This window comes from Oratosquilla oratoria, chromosome 20 (assembly GCF_046742065.1).
Source record: "Oratosquilla oratoria isolate Oo_2021 chromosome 20, ASM4674206v1, whole genome shotgun sequence".
Taxonomy (NCBI): domain Eukaryota; kingdom Metazoa; phylum Arthropoda; class Malacostraca; order Stomatopoda; family Squillidae; genus Oratosquilla; species Oratosquilla oratoria.
Window position 1 is genome coordinate 22,284,384 of NC_134796.1, and position 22,048 is coordinate 22,306,431.

The following is a 22,048-nucleotide window of genomic DNA, read 5'->3' on the forward strand; positions in this document are numbered from 1 at the left end:
GTGGGTAGGTATGTGTTGATTATATTTTGGTTATAGTTTTAAGAATTGTTTATAAAATTGTACTGTGGATTGTAAAGGCATTTTACTTTAACCAAATCAATTATGATCTTAATCCTCTATTAATTCCTTAACACTTTTGTAGTTGTGAGCACCTCCCCGAAGGAACCTCAGCCTCGCACCTCAACATCCACCACGGTTAGTATCCAGACTCCAGCTGCAAGCTTAACTAAAGTTGAACCTGAGGTATTACCTGAAAAAGACAATGAGGAAGAGCAGACAACGATAGATACATTTGTGTGTGTTGGTCGAGGGCTAATAATACACACTTTAGGTTCTTAAGTACATTCAGCCTTAACAATAATACAGTTACAAGAAGATACACTAGAATAACATAGTCAAATATAATGCCCATGCGTAACTCCACGTCCCTCTCCGTATCTCACTCACACACTGTCCATAGTCACGTAAGCAGGCCCCGGGCATGCGAATTGCCACATGTCGCCAGACAGGGTATCACTAACCCACACCTCCCTTCCCCCTTTCGCGCCCGCAGACTTTAGTCTCGGGCAGACAATCTGCACTGGAGTCTCTTGGAGCAACGCAAATCAGCAGGTGGGTCCTCGCTATGGGCCTCGTGTGGATGGGAAGGGGTGCAGGTGACAGGGCGCAAGAAGTGGCGGTTACGCTGCAACACGCGGCCACTTGTGGTGCGTATTTCATAGGTCCTGGCTTTGCCAACGCGCATGACAATGCCGACCTTGTCCCAGCAGTGGGTCTTCGGGTCCTGGAGCCGAACGTGCTGGCCGACGTGCAGGCTGGAGAATTTACGTGCATGGCTGTCATACCGAGCTGCAGCATCCTTGGCCTGGGTTGCTGCGCAGCGGTCACATTCCTCCGCCTTGGTTTGCCACTCCGTGGAGAAAGCATCTGGGTGGGCCAGAACGCAGGAGCGGAGGGGGTGGCCATATAACACCTGAGCTGGGGAAAGACCAGTGAAGTTGGGAGTATTCCGAAGTTCCAGGAGGCCTCGGTCAAATTCCTCGCAATCTATGTTGCCTGAAGGGGCCACCTTGAGGATGAGATCCTTGATGGTCTTCACAGCGGCCTCGACATGGCCATTGGATTGTGGGTAGTGAGGTGATGTGACAATGTGTCGCACACCCCATCGTGCTGCAAAGCTCCTGAACTCCTGGCTGGTGAACTGGGGGCCTCCGTCTCTTCGCAAGCGAAGGGGAACACCAACCTCCTGGAAGTAGTTACAGAACATGCGGATGGTGTTGGACGACGTCGTATCGCCTTTGCAAGGGACGACCACAGGCCAGCCGGAGAGTCTGTCAGCGATGACAAGGAATTACTTGCCTGCAACGGAGAAGAAGTCCGCTGAGACCGACTCAAAGGGCCTTGTTGGGTGGTCGTTGCTGAGAATGGGTTCCTTCTGCTGGCTAGGTTGGAGATACTGGCAGGGTTCACACGACTGGACCGTGTTTGCAATGTCCGAATTGATGCCCGGCTAGAAGACAGTTTGATCTGACCGGCGTTTTGTCACCTCCACGCCCCTGTGGCTATCATAAAGATGGGCCAGGATGCAGCGGCGAAGGGGTTTAGAGACCACAATTCTCATGCCATAGAGGACGAGGTCACCATTGGCATGGAGGTTATCCCGAATTTTCCAGTATGGGAGCAAGGGCCTAGGAAGGGCATAGTGGTCCGAGGGGAATCCGGATGGCACACAGTGATGCAATTGGACGTAGTCTGGGTCGGTCCTAGCTGAGTCACGTAACTCCTCCAGAGTCCTATCTTCATCTACGTGGGACTCTGTCACAGCTCTCACCGTGGCTATCGTATGGAGAGATGCAATGGAGTCGGTGCAGAGTGTGTAGTCTTCTGGCGCTGGGTAGCTCACTGGGGCACGGGATAGGGCGTCCGGGATGCGAAGATCCTTTCCGGCACGCCATACCGCTGTGAAGATGTATGGGGACACCTCCTTCTGGCGCTGGAGACGTGGGTTCTCCACTGCGTCTAAAGTGTAGCTGTTCAGGATGGGAACCAGGGGGCGATGGTCGGTCATCAACGTAAAATTCTGTAGTCCCATCAAGTAAAATTTGCATTTGAACATCGCCCAGACGGCAGAGAGTAATTCTAACTCGATGGTAGCATATCTAGTCTCCGCCTCCGTCAAGAAACGGGAACAGCATTGGATTAGGCGTAGGCGTCCGCTGCCGTGGTCCTGTAGTAATGCAAAACCAATGCCGTTAAGCCGAAATGCATCCGTCTGGAGGATAGTTGTCAGGGTTGGATCAAATGAGGGGAGGACTGGGGGGGTCGATGAGGGCGGCTATCACCCTTTGGAATGCTTCGTCATGATCCGGTGTCCAGAGAAACTGTCTCTTAGGGCTCATCAGGGGCCGGAGAGGTTGGGCAGCTGCGGATATCTCCGGGGTGAATTCAGCCAACTGGTTAACGAGACCCATAAAGGACCTAAGGTCTGTCAAATTTGCAGGAGTTGGAAAGTCCCTGATAGCAATCACTTTGTCTTGGTCAGCAGTGATACCTGCCACCGACAATGTGAATCCGCAGAAATCCACCTTAGGCGCGGCGACCTTAGATTTGTCCTTATTAATATTGATGCCAAACTCACAACATCTGGTGAGGACTTGGTGGATGCGGGTAAGGTGAGTGGTGTAGTCGGCATCGTAAAGGAGGATGTCGTCCACCACTTTGACGCAATTCTTGACACCTTGCAGTGCAATGTCACCTCGTAGGCAATAGGCATCGCCTGTTGCTGCAAATCCCATTGGTCCTCTGCAATATTGGAATCTACCATGTGGAGTTATAAAGGTGGTAAGGTGTCTCTCCTCTTCGGCGAGTTCGATCTGCCAGTAGCCACAGAGAGCGTCCATGGTCGTGAAGTAACGGGCTGAGGTCGGTACGCTACGTACAGCATCAAATGGTGTGGGTGACGGATGGGGTGGGCGAGCCACCTGGGCGTTAAGTTTAGACAGATCCATCGTGATCCTCACACCTCCATTTGGTTTAGCTACGGCGACAAGTGGGTGGCACCATTCTGAAGGTTCGTCGCTAGCCGGTCGAATAATCCCTTGAGAGACCATGGACTTGAGCTTGTCCTTGACGTGGTCTCTGAAAGCCAGGGGAATTTGCCGGGGTGTGTGGATTGCAAAAGGTACAGCATTATCCTTCATGTGGATTCGCATTGGTGATCCCACCATGGGCTTAAGTGGTGTGGACTGAAGAGCTGCTTTAGCCACCAGAACGTCCTTAAACTCCTTTAAGAAGTACTCCTTCATCTGAGGGTGGTGTGGAGGCAGAGAATGGGAGTTCCACACACTTCTTAACATGCTTCACTTCCATGTTAAGTATCTCTCAGCATTATGTTTTTCTTAAAATTTTGAATAGCGTTTGCACACACTGTTTCTTTGTCCAACTTGTTCCAAGTATCTATCACTCTTTTTTCTTCTTTTTCTTCTTCTTCTTCTTCTTCGTGTCCTCTTGTTTTTCCATTGCCCCCTTTCAATAAGTCGTTCGTATCTAAGATTTCCATTCCCTTCATAATTCTATAGATAGTAAGTCTCCTCTTTCCCTTCTTTGTTCCAGATTTGGTAATTCTAATTTTGGACAGTCTTTCTTCCTATGTCATTTTGGAGAGAGTTGGTGCCAGTTTTGTTGTTGCTCTTTCTATTCTTTCTAACTTCTTTATATTCTTTTAGGTACTGTTTGTCCATAGTGTTGCTACATGTTTGAGTGTTGTTTTTTTTAGAAAATCAATGGTAATGGTTTAACCACTTGTTGATTTTTTGCTACATATGTCTGTATCTTGTAGTTTTGCAAACCTGGGGCATGAGAACTGTTGCTTTATGGAATTTGATGCCCATAATGCATTATGCCTTCTAATAATGCAGAAGACATGTGTAGTCTGCCTATTGAGACCCTGATATAAAGGTAAGACAGAATTACATACTTATACCAAAGGCCTTTTTTCCCCCCTTATAAGGGAGGTAGCCAGAAAACAAAGGCATAGAAACCACTCCCACCCATTCCATCCCTATCACACTTCACTCACCTCCACCCTCTTCCCTCAATCTTATCTTGGCACCTCCAGGATGATGCATCCCTGCATCTTGTCCACTGCCCTGGGTCACAAGCAGTGTCACTAGACACATCAAGGCCACTTCATTAAATCGGCGATCCCCCATCTCCGTCCCCTCATACAGAAAAGGAGAAGACTGGGAGACATCCCTTCAGGCTGCGTCAAATTTTTCTCGCACATACTCCTTCACCATCCATCCCCCACCCACTCCACCTCATGCATCACAACATCATCCATATACAACCATTTTCCATTCACCCCTGTCTTCTGTCCTAACCTGTCCTTACTCAACAGACATTCTTCTCTTCCTCAAAGCCCCTTTTATCCCATCCATCCATCTCATCCTCAGTCGCCTCCTCATGTTCACTCCTTCCACATCTGCCTTCCACACCTCTTGTACTAGTCTTTCTACACTCATTCTTTCCATGTGTTCAGACCACCCCAAAACTCTTTCATCAACCCTATTTCCCAACTCCCTTTCCACCCCCGTCCTCCTCCTCGCCTTATTTCTCACTCTATCCAGCATAGTGTCCCCTATCATACTTCTCAGACACCTCATCTCAAACACATTCAAACTCCTCTCTTCATCTTTTATGTTCCATGTTTGTGCCCTATACAGTGCTGTCGGCACAATCACTCCATACAATCCTCTCTTATCATCCATTCCCAAATGTCAATTCCTCATTCCACTTTTTAATCCACCAAGGCATTTACTCACTTCTCTCAATCTACATTCCACCTGCACCTCCAGTCCTCCCTTTCCCACCACATTCGCACCCAAGTATCTAAAGCAATCCACTTCCTCCAGTCTCTCTCCCTTAATACTCACTTCCAGTCTGCTGCCACTTTTACCCCTTGTACATCTTATCACCTTATATTTACCCACATTTATCTTCAACTTCCTTCTTTCACACACTTTCCCAAACTCTGCCACTAACTTCCTCAATACCTCCTCTGACCCTGCTTCAAGTGCAGTGTCATCCGCAAACAACAGCTGGCTTACCTCCCAATTTTCTTCATTTTCTTTAACCATCTCCAATCCCATGACCCACCACTCCATCCATGTATAAATTGAACACCCATGGTGACATAACATCCATGGCGAAGTCCCACCTTTACCTCGAACCACTCGCTCACTCCATTTCCAATCCTGACACATGCTCTACTACTCTTGTAAAAACTCTTTGACAGCTCCTAAAACCTTTCCTCCTATCCCATATATCTGTAATACCTCCCACTGTGCCTTCCTATCTACCCTGTCATAAGCCTTTTCCAAATCCATAGAAGCCCAGAAAACATCCTTACCTTTTCCTATAGCTTTCTGACATGTCTTACCACAAAAATCAGATCTATGCAACCTTTACCTGTCCTAAACCCACACTGTTCCTCTCCTAATCCTCTCAATCAAGACCCTCCCATAAGCCTTCCCAACTACACTTAACAAGCCCCCCTGAAACTACTACACTCACACTTGTCCCCTTTTCCCTTGTAAAGTGGAACTATACAGGCGGTCCTCCAGCATTCAATCCTCTCTTAAACAAACATTAAATAACCTCACCAGCTAGTCCACCATCACTGTACCTCCTTTTTTCAGACATTCTGTATGACATCCATCCTGACCAGGTGCCTTAGCTGCTCTCATCATCTTAACAACTGCCTTCACTTCATCCTTCCTTATTTCTCCTCCATTTTCCTCTTCACATTTTTTCTTAGCACTTCACTGCAACCACCATTTCCTCCCTATCCTCCTTCACATTTAGCAACTCCCAAAAATACTTTGCCTATCTTCCTCTTACTACCTTCTCTTCCATTATCATCTCTCTATCTGCACCTTTTACCTTTTCTTCTACTTGATTCGCCTCCTCTTCCTCTCTTAATTTCTTTCCAAAACATATTTTTATTACTTTAAAAATGTCATACTCTTACCCCATTTCAAAGGATTTACAAAGGATTACAAAGGCAGAGCATGCCGACAGGAGACCTTTTGATCCATATCTAGGTCGGATGCGAAAAAAAAAATCATATTAATAATACATACATACATATACCAAGGCTTTTTCCCCCTTTCAAGGGAGGTAGCCAAAAAGGGAAAGGCATAAAAACACTCCCACCCATTTCATCCCTAAATATACTCCACACCCCTCCCACCCTCCCTCTCATCTGAGCACCTCCTGGATGACGGGTCATCCCTGCACCTTGCCCACCGCCCTGGGTCAGAAGCAGTGTTGCAAGATTATATTAATAATAAAGATTATATTAATTATAAAATAATAAATAAAAACTATGATAATGTAAATAACAAATAAAATACATTATATTAATAATAAAATAATAAATAAAAACTATGATAATGTAAATAACAAATAAAATACATAAATAAATGCATAGGTATAGTTAAATAAACAAACAGGTTAATAGTAAATAATAATAAATTGACATATAACTAATAATAAATGAAAATCAGACAGACAAATGATAACAAAACAAAAACAAATAATATAAGATAAATTATAATCATTACAGCATCTTACTTAGGTATTTATCTAAATGATTCTTAAAGCTTCGAACTGAACTACATTGCACTACCTGTGCAGGAAGTTTATTCCATTCATTAACTACGCGGTTGGCAAAGTTGTTTCTACCTACTTCCAAATTGAATCTATTTCTGGACAGTTTGAGACCATTGTTTCTTGTCTGATTCTCATTCAATGTAACAATTTTGTCACTTTTGATGTTGTCAATTCCCTTTAGAATTATAAAGACCTGTATCAAATCACCTCTGAGTCTACGCTTTTTTAGGGAAAACAGATTCATATGTTTTAGTCGATTTTCGTATGATTTATTCTTTATATTTGGAATCAGTTTTGTGGCTCGCTGTTGTACTTTTTCCAGTCTGTCAATGTCTTTAATGAGATTCGGTGACCATATGAAAACAGCATATTCCAAATGTGGACAAACTAACGATTTATATAGCTTGTTAATGAGTGATGGACTTTTGAAATCAAAAGATCGCACAATCAGTCCTAGAATCTTATTTGCTTTCTCAGAGGCTGAAATACACTGCTTGGATGATTTGAGGTCGTTACTGATAATTACGCCGAGATCTTTTTCACTATCCACTTTTGTTAATGAATTTCCAAATAACTTGTAATCGTACTTATTGTTATTTTTACCTATGTGCATTACCTTGCATTTACTTGTGTTAAATTTCATTAGCCACTTTTCAGACCATTGCTGTAATTGATCTAAATCTTCTTGAATATCTAATTGGTTTGAGTGATCATTTGCCACTCCGCACAGTTTTGTATCATCAGCAAATTTGGAAACAGTAGATTTTAGTGACATCTGCTCTCCTCTGTGCCTCCTTTATCTTATGCTTTACTTCTCTTTGTACTTTTCATATGACTCCCTTGAAGTATTTTGTAACCAATCTATGAAAGCTCGCTTATTCTCCTCTACAACCTTCTTTGCTTCCTCATCCCACCACTCACTACCCTTCCCTCTATTTCCCCCTGTCCTCCTTGTTCCATACACCATCTTTTCACACCTTGCGAATCCCTCCTTGAACCATCCCCATTCCTCCTCCTCTACTCTCTTCCACTCCTCCCTCCTTTTCACTCTATTCCCTACCTTTTGTCCTTTTCCTTTTTCTCTATCCACTCTCAACTTAACTACCACCAAAAATGATCTGATATTCCCCCATTGTCCCCCCCTAGAACATATACATTCCCATTATACTCCTATCTACCACTAAATAGTCCATTAACACTCTACCACCCTTCCATCCACCACCCTCTCCTATGTGTACTTATGCTTGACTTTCTTTCTAAACACTGTATTTGCTATCATCAACTCTCTAGACATCTCTACCATCAACTCTCCACTACAATTCTTTCCTGGAACTCCACATTTCCCAACCAATACTACTACGTTGATGTTTCTCCCTAATCCCTCTATGCACTCAATTAAATCTATCCAAAAATGCTACCTTCTACACTCTTCTCACTACCAGGCCCATATGCACTTACAAAAACCCACATTTCCTTTCCCAGTTTCACCTTCATCCACATTAACCTTGGAGAAACCTCCTTCCACTTCACTATACGCTTACCTGTCTCTTCACTTACTAGTATAGCCACCCCTTCTCTCCCTCACCCTCTCTTCACTCCCGAGAACCTCCCAACTACACTCCCAAACTCACACTCTCCCCTCCCTCTCAACTTAGTTTTACTTAAAGCCAACACATCCATCTTTCTCCTAACACAACCTTCTTTGCTTCCTCATCCCACCACTCACTACCCTTCCCTCTATTTCCTCCCATCCTCCTTGTTCCATACACCATCTTTTCACACCTTGACTCCCTCCTTGAACCATCCCCATTCCTCCTCCACTCCTAGTTCTACTGTATTCTTCACTCTCTCTCACTCCTCTTTAAGCTTCCTCTTGTACTTCTTTCTTTCTCATTTAAGGAGTTCACTCTAAGCACCTCCCTACCTTTTGTCCTTTTCCTCTTTCTCCATCTATCCTCCACTCTCAACTTACCTTCCACCAAAAAATGATCTGATATTCCCCCACTGTCTCCCCCTAGAACATATACATCCTTAATTCTTCCTATTGTACTTCTATCTACCATTGAATAGTCCATTAACACTATTTACCACCCTTCCATCCACCACCCTCTCTTATGTGTTCTTATGCTTGACTTTCTTTCTAAACACTGTATTTGCTATCATCAACTCTCTAGACATATCTCTACCATCAACTCTCCACTACAGTTCTTTCCTAGAACTCCACATTTCCCAACCACTCCATCTCCCAATACTACTATGTTGATGTTTCTCCCTAATCCCTCTTTGCACTCATTTAAATCTATCCAAAAATGCTACCTTCTACACTCTTCTCACTACCAGGCCCATATGCACTTACAAAAACCCCACATTTCCTTTCCCAGTTTCACCTTCATCCACATTAACCCCTTCACTCCGGGCCAAAATCTCGCGGGCAGCATTAGCTGCCAGACGTGCGATGTTGCGTCACAATAAAGTACTCACATTTTAAAAAATAAAGTCAACTCTGTGTTGCTCGTTCTCTCTTTCACCTGTGAATTTTGATAACCATAGAAAATGTGATGAAGCCAGTTTACAGAGTATGGGGGTCACACAGGTACAACTACAATAAATATAATCAAGACGCCGACATTGGCATCCTCGCGTACCCACTTACTCCTCATGATGCCTATGTAGGCATCATCATATCAAAGGGCTTAACCTTGGAGAAACCTCCTTCCACTCCACTACATGCTTACCTATCTCTTCACTTACTGGTATAGCCACCCCTTCACTCCTGAGAACCTCCCAACTACACTCCCAGACTCACACTCGCCCCTCCCTCTCAACTTAGTTTCACTTAAAATCAATACATCCATCTTTCTTCTCACAAACATATTGCCTATCTCTTCCCTTTTACTCTCATCTGTACTACATCCACACACATTAAAAGACCCAAACCTTAGGGTACTGGTTGGAAAACTCCTAGACCATCATATGCATTTATTTTACTGTATTTAGGAATGTCTCCTGTGGGCCTACAGGGAGAAGGATGCCTTGTCCTAATCATCGTCCCATTTTTCTCTCCTCTTACGATTCAAGTGAGAATACTTGGGGGCAGTATTCTATCCCCCGACCTTAAGAATAAGGATTCCCTCTTTCTGCTGATTCCAACTGGGTTATTGACCATCCAATCCCATTATGGGTCACTAATCCTTGTGTTTGCCATATGGGGCTAATCTGCAGGGCCTAGAGACAGGAGTCTTGGTCCAAGGCAGAATGAAGTTGTAGTGCCATGGTTGTTCTGAGATGCCACTGTGGGACTAGCAACATGCCTCTTTGGTCCTCTTGAGGCCAGAAAGGATAGCCCCTCTTGGCCCATTTGACAAATCAACTTGGCTGATTGGCTTGAATTTATAGGTCAGGCATGCCCTGAGTCAAGCAACTAATGCTTGGGCCAACACCTTACTGTCCATGGCTGTCATCCCCTAGTATTAACCATTTCAGTACAACTGAAATTCTCGCACACAGCATTGGTTGCTATATGTAATTTGCATCACACTACTTGCATTGTAGAATATAAAGTCACTGCTGTATTACTTGTTACTCATTCTCTTTTACTCTGAGTAATAATAAATACAGTAAAGGGGATCAAACCAGTTCACAGAATCCAGGGGTAACTCATGTACAATTACAAAGAAAATATAATCAAGACGCCAATGCTGGCATCCTCGTGTAGCCACTCACACCTCCTGAGGCCTAATTAGGCTTCATCTTACCGAAGTGGTTAAGGAGGTGGAGTATATTGGTTTCCCATCATTGGATTTGGTGGTGGGTGAGGACATGGGAGGGCAAATCACAGAGTGGTGGAGGTATGGAGTATACCAGATAAAACGATAGTGTGTGCAAAAACAATACAAGAATTTAAGAACAAATTAGATAGGGTGAGATACAGAGACAGAACACCATTAGCATAGCTCCCCATCCCATAAGGTACAACAAGTACATGTATCTCTCTCCCTCTCCCCCTCTCTGGTCAAGTGAAAGGACTCCCCCACTTGTTTATGTTAAGGCAGTATAATTTAATTTTCATTGAATCATGATAATCATTTTACTTTATTTTTCAGGGGTTGTTCAAGGATCGGTCCAAATTGTTCCATTTTGTAGAAAACGAATGGAAGGAGCAAGGTACAGGAAGGATTAAGCTCCTATACAACAAAAAAAAAACAGTTCGTGTTTTAATGAGAAGAGATCAGGTTAGGTTTTTAATACACTGAAAAAGAAATTGATGGAATTTTTATTTTATTTGAGTTAAATGCAAGGGTAGTGGGTCAGGGAATGGAGATGGTTAAAAAAAAATGGAGAAAAGTGGGATATAAGCCAGTTGTTGTTTGTTGATGACAATGTGCTTGTAGCAGGATAAGAGGAGGAATTGCAGTGTGGGAAGGTTTGCAAAAGAAGGAAGTTGAAGATGTGGGTAAAAGTAAGGTGATGAAATGTACAAGGGGAGAAAGTGGCAGCAGACTGGAAATGAGTATTGAGGGAGAGAGAGAGTGGAGGAAGTGGATAGTTTTAGATACTTGGGTGCGATTGTGGCAGGAAAGGAAGGAATGGAGGTGGAGGTAGAATCTAAATTGAGAGAAGTGTAGTAAATGTCTTGGGGGATTAAAAAGTGTAATGAGAAATAGACATTTGGGAATGGATGCTAAGAGGAGATAGTACAAAGGAGTGATTGTGCCAACAGCACTGTACAGGGTTGAAACATGGAACATAAGAGAGGAGGATTTTGAATGTGTTTGAGATAAGGTGGCTGCGAAGTATAAGAGTTATTAGGTTGGATAGAGTAAGAAATAAGGTGAGGAGGAGAATGGAGGTGGAAAGGGAGTTCGGAGATCAGGTTGATGAAAGAGTAGTAGAATGGTTTCGACACATGGAAAGAATGAGTGAAGACAGACTTGTAAAAGAGGTGTGGAAGGAGTGAAAATGAGGGGGCGACCAAGGATGAGATGGATGGATGGGGTAAATGGGGCATTGGGAAAGAGGGAAATGTCTGTTGAAGAAGGACAGGAGAGGACAGAAGATAGGGGTGAATGGAGAATGATTGTGTATGGATGATGCTGTGATGCATGAGGGAGTGGGGGGTGAGGGAGTATGTGCATGAAAAAAATTGAAGCTGCCCAAAGGGATTTCTCCCTGTCTTCTCCTTTTCTGTATGAGGGGGGGTGTCACTGATTTAATGAAGTGGCCTTGCTGTAGATGTACTGTGCCTTGCAGTGCTGCTTCTGACCCAGGGCAGTGGGCAAGACGCAGGGATGACCCGTCATCCAGGAGGTGCCAAGATAAGAGGGTGGAGGGCAGTGGAGTATGTTTAGGATGGAATGGGTAGGAGTGATTGTTATGCCCCCCCCCCCCTTTTCAGAAGGGGAAAAGCCTTTAGTACATGCAAGTATGTATATATATATATATAAATGTGTGTTTGTAATTTTTTTTATATACTGAAAAAAGAAGTTGTGATGTGAGTAATAGTAATAGGGTTTTAGACCACTTACAGACTGTAACACAGCTTAGATTTTCATACTTGTCAATCTATTTTAGATTATAGACACTTTTTTAGTGTTTCCTGCAAAAGGATGATGCTTGCCTTGATAGGGCCACCTTCCTCACAACAGGTAAAAGGGCATTGGTAGACATAGTATAGATTCTCAGAACTAATAATTCAGATGTCTGTTGAGATGGGAATGGAAAAGGCTGGGGATAGTTGGGAATGGTTGTGTACAAATTATTTTTTGATGCAGCCTGAAGGGATTTCTGTCTTCTCTATTTTTCACATGAGAGGACATTGAGGGTAGGTCACTGTGTAAATGGATTGGCCCTGGTGTTTAAGTGTTCTGTCTTGTTCAATTACCTTTAAACCAGGCAATGGGCAGGAGACATGGACAACCTCTCATCCACAAGGAACTAAAATGAGAGCAAAATAAATGGGTGGTGAATGGGAGTGGGTGCCTTGACTGGTTACCTCCCTAATAAAAGGGAAGAGGCCTTTATTATATAGATAGAATAGATCTGAGTACAATTTGTTACGAGTCAAAATACAGTAGCTCCAAGTTATATTGTGATTGAGGTGAACATACGCACAATGAATGACCCAAATCTTGGGTTTTGGTTGGAAATCTATACTTCTTGGAGGATAATTTTAGAGAGCAAGATACCTAGTCCCATCACTCTGTCCCACTTTTATAATTCTCATGGAAAACAGTATGGCACAATTCCTTCCCCTCCCATAGGAGGGGTTTAGGGGATGGTTATGTGTGAATATTTTGATGCAGCCCATAAGGATTTCTCCCCATCTTTAATGTTTCTGCATGAGGGGATGGTGAGGTAGAGGGAGGGTTACCAGCTAAATGAAGTGGCCTTGCTGTGAATGTGATGTGTTGCTGTGTTGATTCTGACCCAGGGCAATGGGCAAGATGTAAGGCTGACCCATCATCCAGGAGGATTTAAGATGGAGGGGAGGGATGGGTGGTGAATGGGAGTACAATGATGCTTTTTGACTTTGACTACCTCCTTTGTGAGGGAGAAAAAGCCCTTCATATATGTATGGTTTTTAGATAATGTGAAGAAAGCTTTGTAAAAGATGTGGAAGGAGTGAACATTAGGGGCCAACCGAGGATGAGATGGATGGGTGAGGTAAAGGGGACATTGGGAAATGTCTGTTAAGGAAAGAAGACAGAAGATAAGGGTAAGTGGAGAATGGTTGTGTATGGATGATGCTATCATGCATGAAAGGGTGTGGGTGGGGGGGATGGCAGGGTGATGGAGAGTATGAGTGAATGATAATTTGACGCAACTCGATGTACTGGTAATGTTCTAGCCTGTTTAGTGTGTAAATCAAAATCACAAGACCTTTCTAAAAGTCTAATAACTGAAAATGGCAGACCTTCTTTGTCTGCTTTCCACCTCAGGACTGACAGACCCTCTCTCTCTGTCGGTGGGATACATCTGCAAAATTCTGCATCAGCATAATGAATGGTTTACAGTTTTTAATATTATTACATTTATTATAGTGATACAAGTTTTGGATACTATTTTATTTTAAATGGTTAGAATGTTTAGTTATATCTGCTCATTTATATATTATGGTTATTAATCTAGATTACATAATATATTGTGTATAGGTAAAAGGTGTTCTTAGGAATCAGGGGTACTTCACGGTTTGGTCACGTGAAGGAAGAGGTTGGTGGTGTGAATTTACCTAGTTGTATTTTACGGGAAGGGGAGCTATGCTCATGGTGTCCCGTCTTCATATCTCATTTTATCTAAACTATTTTTAAATTCATGTATTGTTTTTGCACACACCACTTTCTCATCTAACTTGTTCCAACTGTCTATTACTCTGTGAGGAAAGCTGTTCTTTTTCACATCTCTTCCATAGCTGTCTTTCTTGATTTTCTTTCCGTGTCCTCTTGTATTTCTATCATCCCATTTTATCAGATTCTCTCTATCAATAATTTGTATGCCTTTCATGATTCTGTAAATAGCTATCAAATCTCCTCTCTCTCTTCTTTGCTCTAGTGTCTGTAGTTCAAGTTTTTGTAGTCTCTCTTCATATGATAGTTTTGAGAGTGTTGGTGCCAATTTTGTAATTGCTCTTTGTATTCTTTCAAGTTTTTTTATACATTTTTTTGTACTTGGTGACCATATCGTTGCTGCATATTCCAGTCTTGGTCTTATCAGAGTGATTAGGATTTTCTTCACCATTTCTTCATCCAGGTATGTAAATGCCACTTTGATTGTTCTTATTAAATTATAAGTTTCTCCAAAAATCTTATTTATATGTTTCTCAGGTGACATATTATTCATAACAATGACTCCCAGGTCCTTCTCATTTTCTACTTTTTTATTCCTTCTCCCAATTTATATGATCCTGTTATTCTGTTTTTACTTTTTCCAAATTCCATTATATTACACTTTTTGGTGTTGAACTCCATCTCCCACTTCCTACTCCATTCCCGTACTTTATTTAGATCACTCTGTAGTGACTCACAATCTTCTTCCTTGTTCACTTTTTTCAATAGTTTTGCATCATCTGCAAAGAAGCTCATATAACTTTCAATTCCTTCATCCATATCATTAATATATATAGCAAAGATTATTGTGGCCAGAACTGTTCCTTGTGGAACACCACTTATTACTTCATCCCATTTTGAATGTTGGTCTCTTATCACTACTCTCATTTTTCTTTCTTGCAAGAAGTCTTCCATCCATTTAAGCAGTTTGCCCTGTATTCCTCCTTCATATTCTAATTTCTTAAGCAACTTCTTATGTGGTACTTTGTCAGAAGCTTTTTTAGGTCTAGAAATGCACAATCAGCCCATCCATCTCTTTCTTGTATTATATCTATTAGCCTTGAATAGAAACATATTAAATTTGTGACACATGATCGTCCTTGTGTGAATCCAAATTGCCTTGGATTTAGCATATTGTTTTGTTTTCTAAATATTTTACCCATCTATTTTTGACAATTCTTTCACAAATTTTTGCTATTGTACTTGTTAGTGAGACTGGTCTATAGTTGGTAGGTTCTTCTTTATTTCCCCCTTTATATATAGGTACTATATTTGCTTTTTTTCTAATCTTCTGGAACTTTTCCTTCTTTCAAGAAACTGTTTATTATGCTATGTATTTTGTCTGCCAGTTCATTTTTGCATTCTTTCAAAATCCAGCTTGCTATTTCATCTGGTCCATGCGATTTTCTGACATCAAGATTACTCAAGTGTTTCAATGTTTCATTCTTTGTTACTTCTATTTCTTTCATATGGGGGACTTTCTCTTTCCATTCGATCTCTTCAGGTTGTATGTTCTCCCTTGTAAACACTGATTTAAAATGCTTGTTCATAATTTCCACCATTCCAATTTCCTCTGTGTATTCAACTCCTTGTCTTAATTTCTCCAAATCTTGTTTATTTTTCAGTTTGTTGTTTACAAATCTGTAAAATAGATTTGGTTGATCTTTACATTTTTCCATGACATCTTTTTCATATTTTCTCTTTTCCTCTCTGCACGTTTGTACATATTCATTTCTGTAACAAGTATATATTTTCCATTTTTCAGGTCTTTTGTCTTCCATTTGGTCCAAGCTTTGTCTCTTTTGTCTTTTAACTCCCTACAGCTTTTGTTGTACCAGCACTTTACATATTCTTTTTCTCGTTTTTGTCTTGGGACATACTTTTCCATGCCTTATTTTGTAGATTTTTGTCAAAATATTCCATTTCTCTTCCACTGTTGTTTCTTCTTTGTATATTCCTTCCCAGTTTTCTTTTTGAAAGAATTCTCTTATTTGATGAAAGTTTGTTTTTTCATACATCATTCTTCCTTTTCTATATTGTTCATTTCTTTTTATGTATTTTTCCTCATTTAGTTCCAGTTTAATCAATATGTGGTCACTTTTACTTATTTGTGTTTTATATTCAATCTTTTCTACTATTCTAGGTTCAGATGTGATTATTAGGTCTAGTCTTGATGGTTCTTCATTTCTATACCTAGTGTTCTTCTGTATCCACTGTGTCATTGTATGGTCAATAATCATCTCGAGTAGAACATTTCCCCATGAGTCTTCTCCACCCTTTACGGTCATCTCTTCCCAGCAGACTTCTTTGCAATTAAAGTTGCCCATCATAACTATTCTTCCTCCATCTTCCATTATCTTATTTAATGTTATCTTTGTGTCCTCTAACATACTTTTATGTTCACTCTCTTCCCACAAGGCTGTTTTTGAGGCACATAATTTATCACAAACTTTCTGCTCTTATCTCTGTCTTCCACTTCAATCATAATCATCTCTACTGTATTCTTTCCATATGTGACACACCTCACTTTTATATCCTTCTTAGTCAGGAACATAACTTCACCCCCTTGCTTTGTCTCTCTGTTTCTAATCCAATAATTATATGCATCATGTCCTTCACTGTTGGGTGGTAGTGGACCTTTTAATTTTGTTTCTACAATTCCCATTATGTCTTGTTCTTTTTCCTTCAAATAATCATTCAGCTCATTCAATCCTGTTATTAATCCATCTATATTTGTGTAAGACACTCTTAGTTTTCTGCCACTTCCATTGTATTCTCTGTTTCCCTTTTGTTTTTCTCTAGTATGTCGAATTTCCTTACTTTCATATTCACTACTCTCCAATAGAATCTCTCTTTTTCTGACTCTGTTCTGCTCTCATTTTTTTCCTTAGCTTCATGTCTTTTCATTTTTTCCTCCTCTCTTTCCTCTTTATTCATTTCCCTTTTTATCCATACCTTTTTATATTGTTCACTTGCTGCTAGTTTCCCTGTTTTTGATAAGATATTCTCTGCCGTCGTTTGTGACCTGAATTTAATCTTAATTGGTCTGGAATTATCTGTACTATACTTTCCGAGTCTAAACTTCTCTTCAATTTGTTTCATGATTTCAGGTTCATCTTCCTGAACTAATTGTAGTAAATTTCTTACTTTTTCCTTTTCCTCCTTGATTCTTGTGATTCTATCTGGGTTATGTTTCTCTTCCATTCCTGATATAATTATACATTTCTTTTTATCTGCTAAGTCTCTTACTATATTCTCCTTCTGTCTCACACTTTAATAACTGAGTCTTCAGTTTGTTCTTTCAATTGCTGTTTAATTATGTCAGTAAATGCAACTTTACTGTTTTCCTGGATTTTTTTCCAACCCTGTCCTTCTTTTGGTATGGCCTCTTTGTTATCTTTATTATTCCTCTTTAATTCTTCATTCTCGTCTTTTACTTCTTTTAACTGTCTTTTTAATTCTTCTATTTCATTAGTTAAGTTTTTGGTTGCCTTCTCTAGTTCTTCCAATCTTTCAACACTTTGCGCAATCTTTGCTATACTACCGAACCTAATCTCCCAATGTTCGGTCATTTGTTTAAGTTTTTCTTCTAGTCTTGCCAGTCAGGGGAGGTTGGTATCCCCCCCCCCCTCATTAAATCCCTGGAAACTATTATCCTCACCTTCTATTGTGCTGCTCTTATCTATGTTTCTAATCTTTACATTTTTGTTAGTCCCATCACCAAACCCCTCGGTCCTTTGTTTACAAGATGCCTGGCCTCCTGGACCAAGTCCTCCCCTTCCTCATTTCCTTCCATTTCCCTCAGTAATCCCTCCCCTTCTCCTTTTTCCTCACTTTCCCACTACACCACAAGCAATCCCCTTCCCTGTAAATACATACATACATATACCAAGGCTTTTTCCCCCTTCCAAGGGAGGTAGCCAAAAAGGGAAAGGCATAAAAACACTCCCACCCATTTCATCCCTAAATACACTCCACACCCCTCCCACCCTCCCTCTCATCTGAGCACCTCCTGGATGACGGGTCATCCCTGCACCCTGCCCACCGCTCTGGGTCAGAAGCGTCGCAAGACACAGCACATCCACAGCAAGGCCGCTTCATTTAATCGGCGACCCCCCCTCTCCGTCCCCCCTTGCCTATAAGGAGAGGACGGGGAGAAATCCCTTCGGGCTGCGTCAAAATTTACTCACACATACTACCCCACCCCCCACCCCCCCCGCCCATTCCTCCTCATGCAATCACAACATCATCCATATAAAACCATTCTCCACTCACCTCTGTCTTCCGTCCTCTCCCTTCCTTCCTCAACAGACATTCCCCTCTTCCCCAAAGCCCCCTTCACCCCATCCATCCACCTCATCCTAGGATGTCCCCTCATGTTCACTCCCTCCACATCTGCCTTCCATACCTCTTTTACTAGTCTTTCTTCACTCATTCTTTCCATGTGTCCAAACCATCCTAATATTCTTTCATCAACCCCATCTCCCAAATCCTTTTTCACCCCTGTTCTCCTCCTCACCTCCTCATTTCTCACTCTATCCAGCCTAGTAACCCCCACCATACTTCTCAGACACCTCATCTCAAACACATTCAAACTCCTTCTCTCTTCTTCTCTTATGCTCCACGTTTCTGCCCCATACAGTGCTGTTGGCACAATCACTCCTTCATACAGTCTCCTCTTAGCATCCCTTCCTAAATGTCTATTCCTCATTACACTCTTTAATCCACCAAGGCATTTACTCGCTTCTCTCAATCTACATTCTACCTCCACCTTCACTCCACCTTTTCCTGCTACACTCGCACCCAAGTATCTAAAACTATCCACTTCCTCCAGTCGCTCTTCCTTAATGTTCACTTCCAGTCTACTGCCACTTCCACCCCTTGTACATCTCATCACCTTACTTTTACCCACATTTATCTTTAGCTTTCTTCTATCACATACTCTCCCAAACTCTGCCACCAGCTTCCTCAATCCCTCCTCTGACCCTGCCACAAGCGCAGTGTCGTCTGCAAACAACAACTGGCTCACCTCCCACTTTTCTCCATTTTCTTTAACCACCTCCAATCCCTGACCCACTACCCTAGCATTCACCTCTCGCACCACCCCATCCATATATAAGTTGAACAGCCTGTAAATACAATAGGTATTTCCTCTGCATTGAGATCCACGAATATTTCACTTTTTCAGAACGTCAATCCTCGCCGTCCATCCGACGACAGTGTGTATTTACCTAGTTGTATTTTACGGGAAGGGGAGCTATGCTCGTGGGGTCCCGTCTTCATATCTCATTTTATCTAAACTATTTTTAAAGTCATGTATTGTTTTTGCACACACCACTTTCTCATCTAACTTGTTCCAACTGTCTATTACTCTGTGAGGAAAGCTGTTCTTTTTCAAATCTCTTCTATAGCTGTCTTTTTTTATTTTATTTCCGTGTCCTCTTGTATTTCTGTCATCCCATTTTATCAGATTCTCTCTATCAGTAATTTCCATGCCTTTCATGATTCTGTAAATAGCTATCAAATCTCCTCTCTTCTTTGCTCTAGTGTCTGTAGTTCAAGTTTTTGTAGTCTCTCTTCATATGATAGTTTTGAGAGTGTTGGTGCCAATTTTGTAATTGCTCTTTGTATTCTTTCAAGTTTCTTATACATTTTTTTGTACTTGGTGACCATATCGTTGCTGCATATTCCAATCTTGGTCTTATCAGAGTGATTAGGATTTTCTTCACCATTTCTTCATCTAGGTATGTAAATGCAACTTTGATTGTTCTTATTAGGTTATAAGTTTCTTCAAAAATCTTATTTATATGTTTCTCAGGTGACATATTATTCATAACAATGACTCCCAGGTCCTTCTCATTTTCTACTTTTTTATTCCTTCTTCTCCCAAATTATATGATCCTGTTATTCTGTTTTTGCTTTTTCCAAATTCCATTATACTACACTTTTTTGTATTGAACTCCATCTCCCACTTCCTACTCCATTCTTGTACTTTATTTAGATCTCTCTGTAGTGATTCACAATCTTCTTTAGTTTTCACTCTTTTCAGTAGTTTTGCATCATCTGCAAAGAAGCTCATATAGCTTTCAATTCCTTCATCCATATCATTAATATATATAGCAAAGATTATTGTGGCCAGAACTGTTCCCTGCGGAACACCGCTTATTACTTCACCCCATTTTGAGTGCTGGTTTCTTATCACTACTCTCATTTTTCTTTTTTGCAAAAAGTCCTCCATCCAATTTAGTAGTTTGCCCTGTATTCCTCCTTCAGTTTCTAATTTGTTAAGCAACTTCTTATGTGGTACTTTGTCAAAAGCTTTCTTTAGATCTAAAAATGCACAGTCCACCCATCCATCTCTTTCTTGTATTATATCTATTAGCCTTGAATAGAAACATATTAAATTGGTGACGCATGATCGTCCTTGTCTGAATCCAAATTGCCTTGGATTTAACACTTTGTTTTTTTCTAAATATTTTACCCATCTACTTTTGATAATTCTTTCACAAATTTTTGCTATTGTACTTGTTAGAGAGACTGGTCTATAGTTTGTAGGTTCTTCTTTATTTCCTCCTTTATATATAGGTACTATATTTGCTTTTTTCCAATCTTCTGGAACTTTTCCTTCTTTCAAGGAACTATTTAGTATGCTATGTATTTTGTCTGCCAGTTCATTCCTGCATTCTTTCAGTATCCAGTTTGCTATTTCATCTGGTCCATGCGATTTTCTGACATCAAGATTACTCAAGTGTGTTAATATTTCATTCTTTGCTACTTCTATTTCTTCCATAGGGGGGACTTTCTCTTTCCATTTGTTCTCTTCAGGTTGTATGTTCTCCCTTGTAAACACTGATTTAAAATGTTTGTTCATAATATCCGCCATTTCCATTTCCTCAGTGTATTCAACTCCCTCCTGTCTTAATTTCTCCAAGTCTTGTTTGTTTTTCAGTTTATTGTTTACAAATCTGTAGAATAGTTTTGGTTGATCTTTACACTTTTCTATGATATCTTTTTCATATTTTCTCTTTTCCTCTCTGCACGTTTGTACATATTCATTTCTATAACAAGTATATATTTTCCATTTTTCAGGTCCTGTGTCTTTTTTCCATCTGGTCCAGGCTTTGTCTCTTTTGTCTTTTAACTCCCTACAACTTTTGTTGTACCAGCATTTTACATATTCTTTTTCTTGTTTTTGTCTTGGGACATAGTTTTCCACTCCTTTTTTTTGTAAATTTTTGTCAAAATATTCCATTTCTCTTCTGTTGTTTCCTCTTTGTATATTTCTTCCCAGTTTTCCTTTTGAAAGAATTCTCTTATTTGATGAAAGTTTGTTTTTTCATACATCATTCTTCCTTTTCTATATTGTTCATTTCTTTTGATATATTTTTCTTCATTAAGTTCCAGTTCAATCAATATGTGGTCACTTTTACTTATTGGTGTTTTATATTCAATTTTGTCCACTATTCTAGGTTCAGATGTAATTATTAGGTCTAGTCTCGATGGCTTTTCTTCATTTCTATACCTAGTGTTCTCCTGAATCCATTGTGTCATTGTATGGTCAGTAATCATCTCAAGTAGAGCGTTTCCTCATGAGCCGTCTCCACCCTTTACTGTCATTTCTTCCCAGCAGATTTCTTTGCAATTAAAGTCGCCCATCATAACTATTCTTCCTCCCTCTTCCATTATCTTGTTTAATGTTATCTTTGTGTCCTCTAACATACTTTTATGTTCACTCTCTTCCCATGAGGCTGTTTTCGGGGGCACATAATTTATCACAAACTTTCTGCTCTTCTTATCTCTGTCTTCTACTTCCATCATTATCATCTCAACTGTATTCTTTCCATATGTGACACACTTCACGTTTATATCCTTCTTAGTCAGGAACATAACTCCACCCCCTTCCATTTTCACTCTGTTTCTAATCCAATAATTATATGCATCATGTCCTACACTGTTGGGTGGTAGTGGACCTTTTAATTTTGTTTCTACAATTCCCATTATGTCCAGTTCTTTTTCCTTCAAATAATCATTCAGCTCATTCAATCCTGTTA

General features: G+C 40.9%; 1 protein-coding gene across 15 annotated transcripts in view; it reads left to right on the forward strand.

Moving 5' to 3' along the window:
• LOC143036396 (E3 SUMO-protein ligase RanBP2-like) overlaps positions 1-22,048 on the forward strand; it is a 381,916-nt gene that overhangs the window by 171,716 nt on the left and 188,152 nt on the right. For 14 of the 15 annotated variants that reach the window (XR_012967350.1, XM_076203706.1, XM_076203712.1 and 11 more), the window contains 2 exons: positions 143-195; positions 10,779-10,907. Coding sequence is in view for 14 of the 15 variants with exons in the window: in XM_076203706.1 (XP_076059821.1) it covers positions 143-195; positions 10,779-10,907 (182 nt within the window). In the remaining variant the exon portion in view is untranslated. The remainder of the gene's footprint in view (positions 1-142; positions 196-10,778; positions 10,908-22,048) is intronic. The other variant, XM_076203716.1, reaches the window with a different exon arrangement.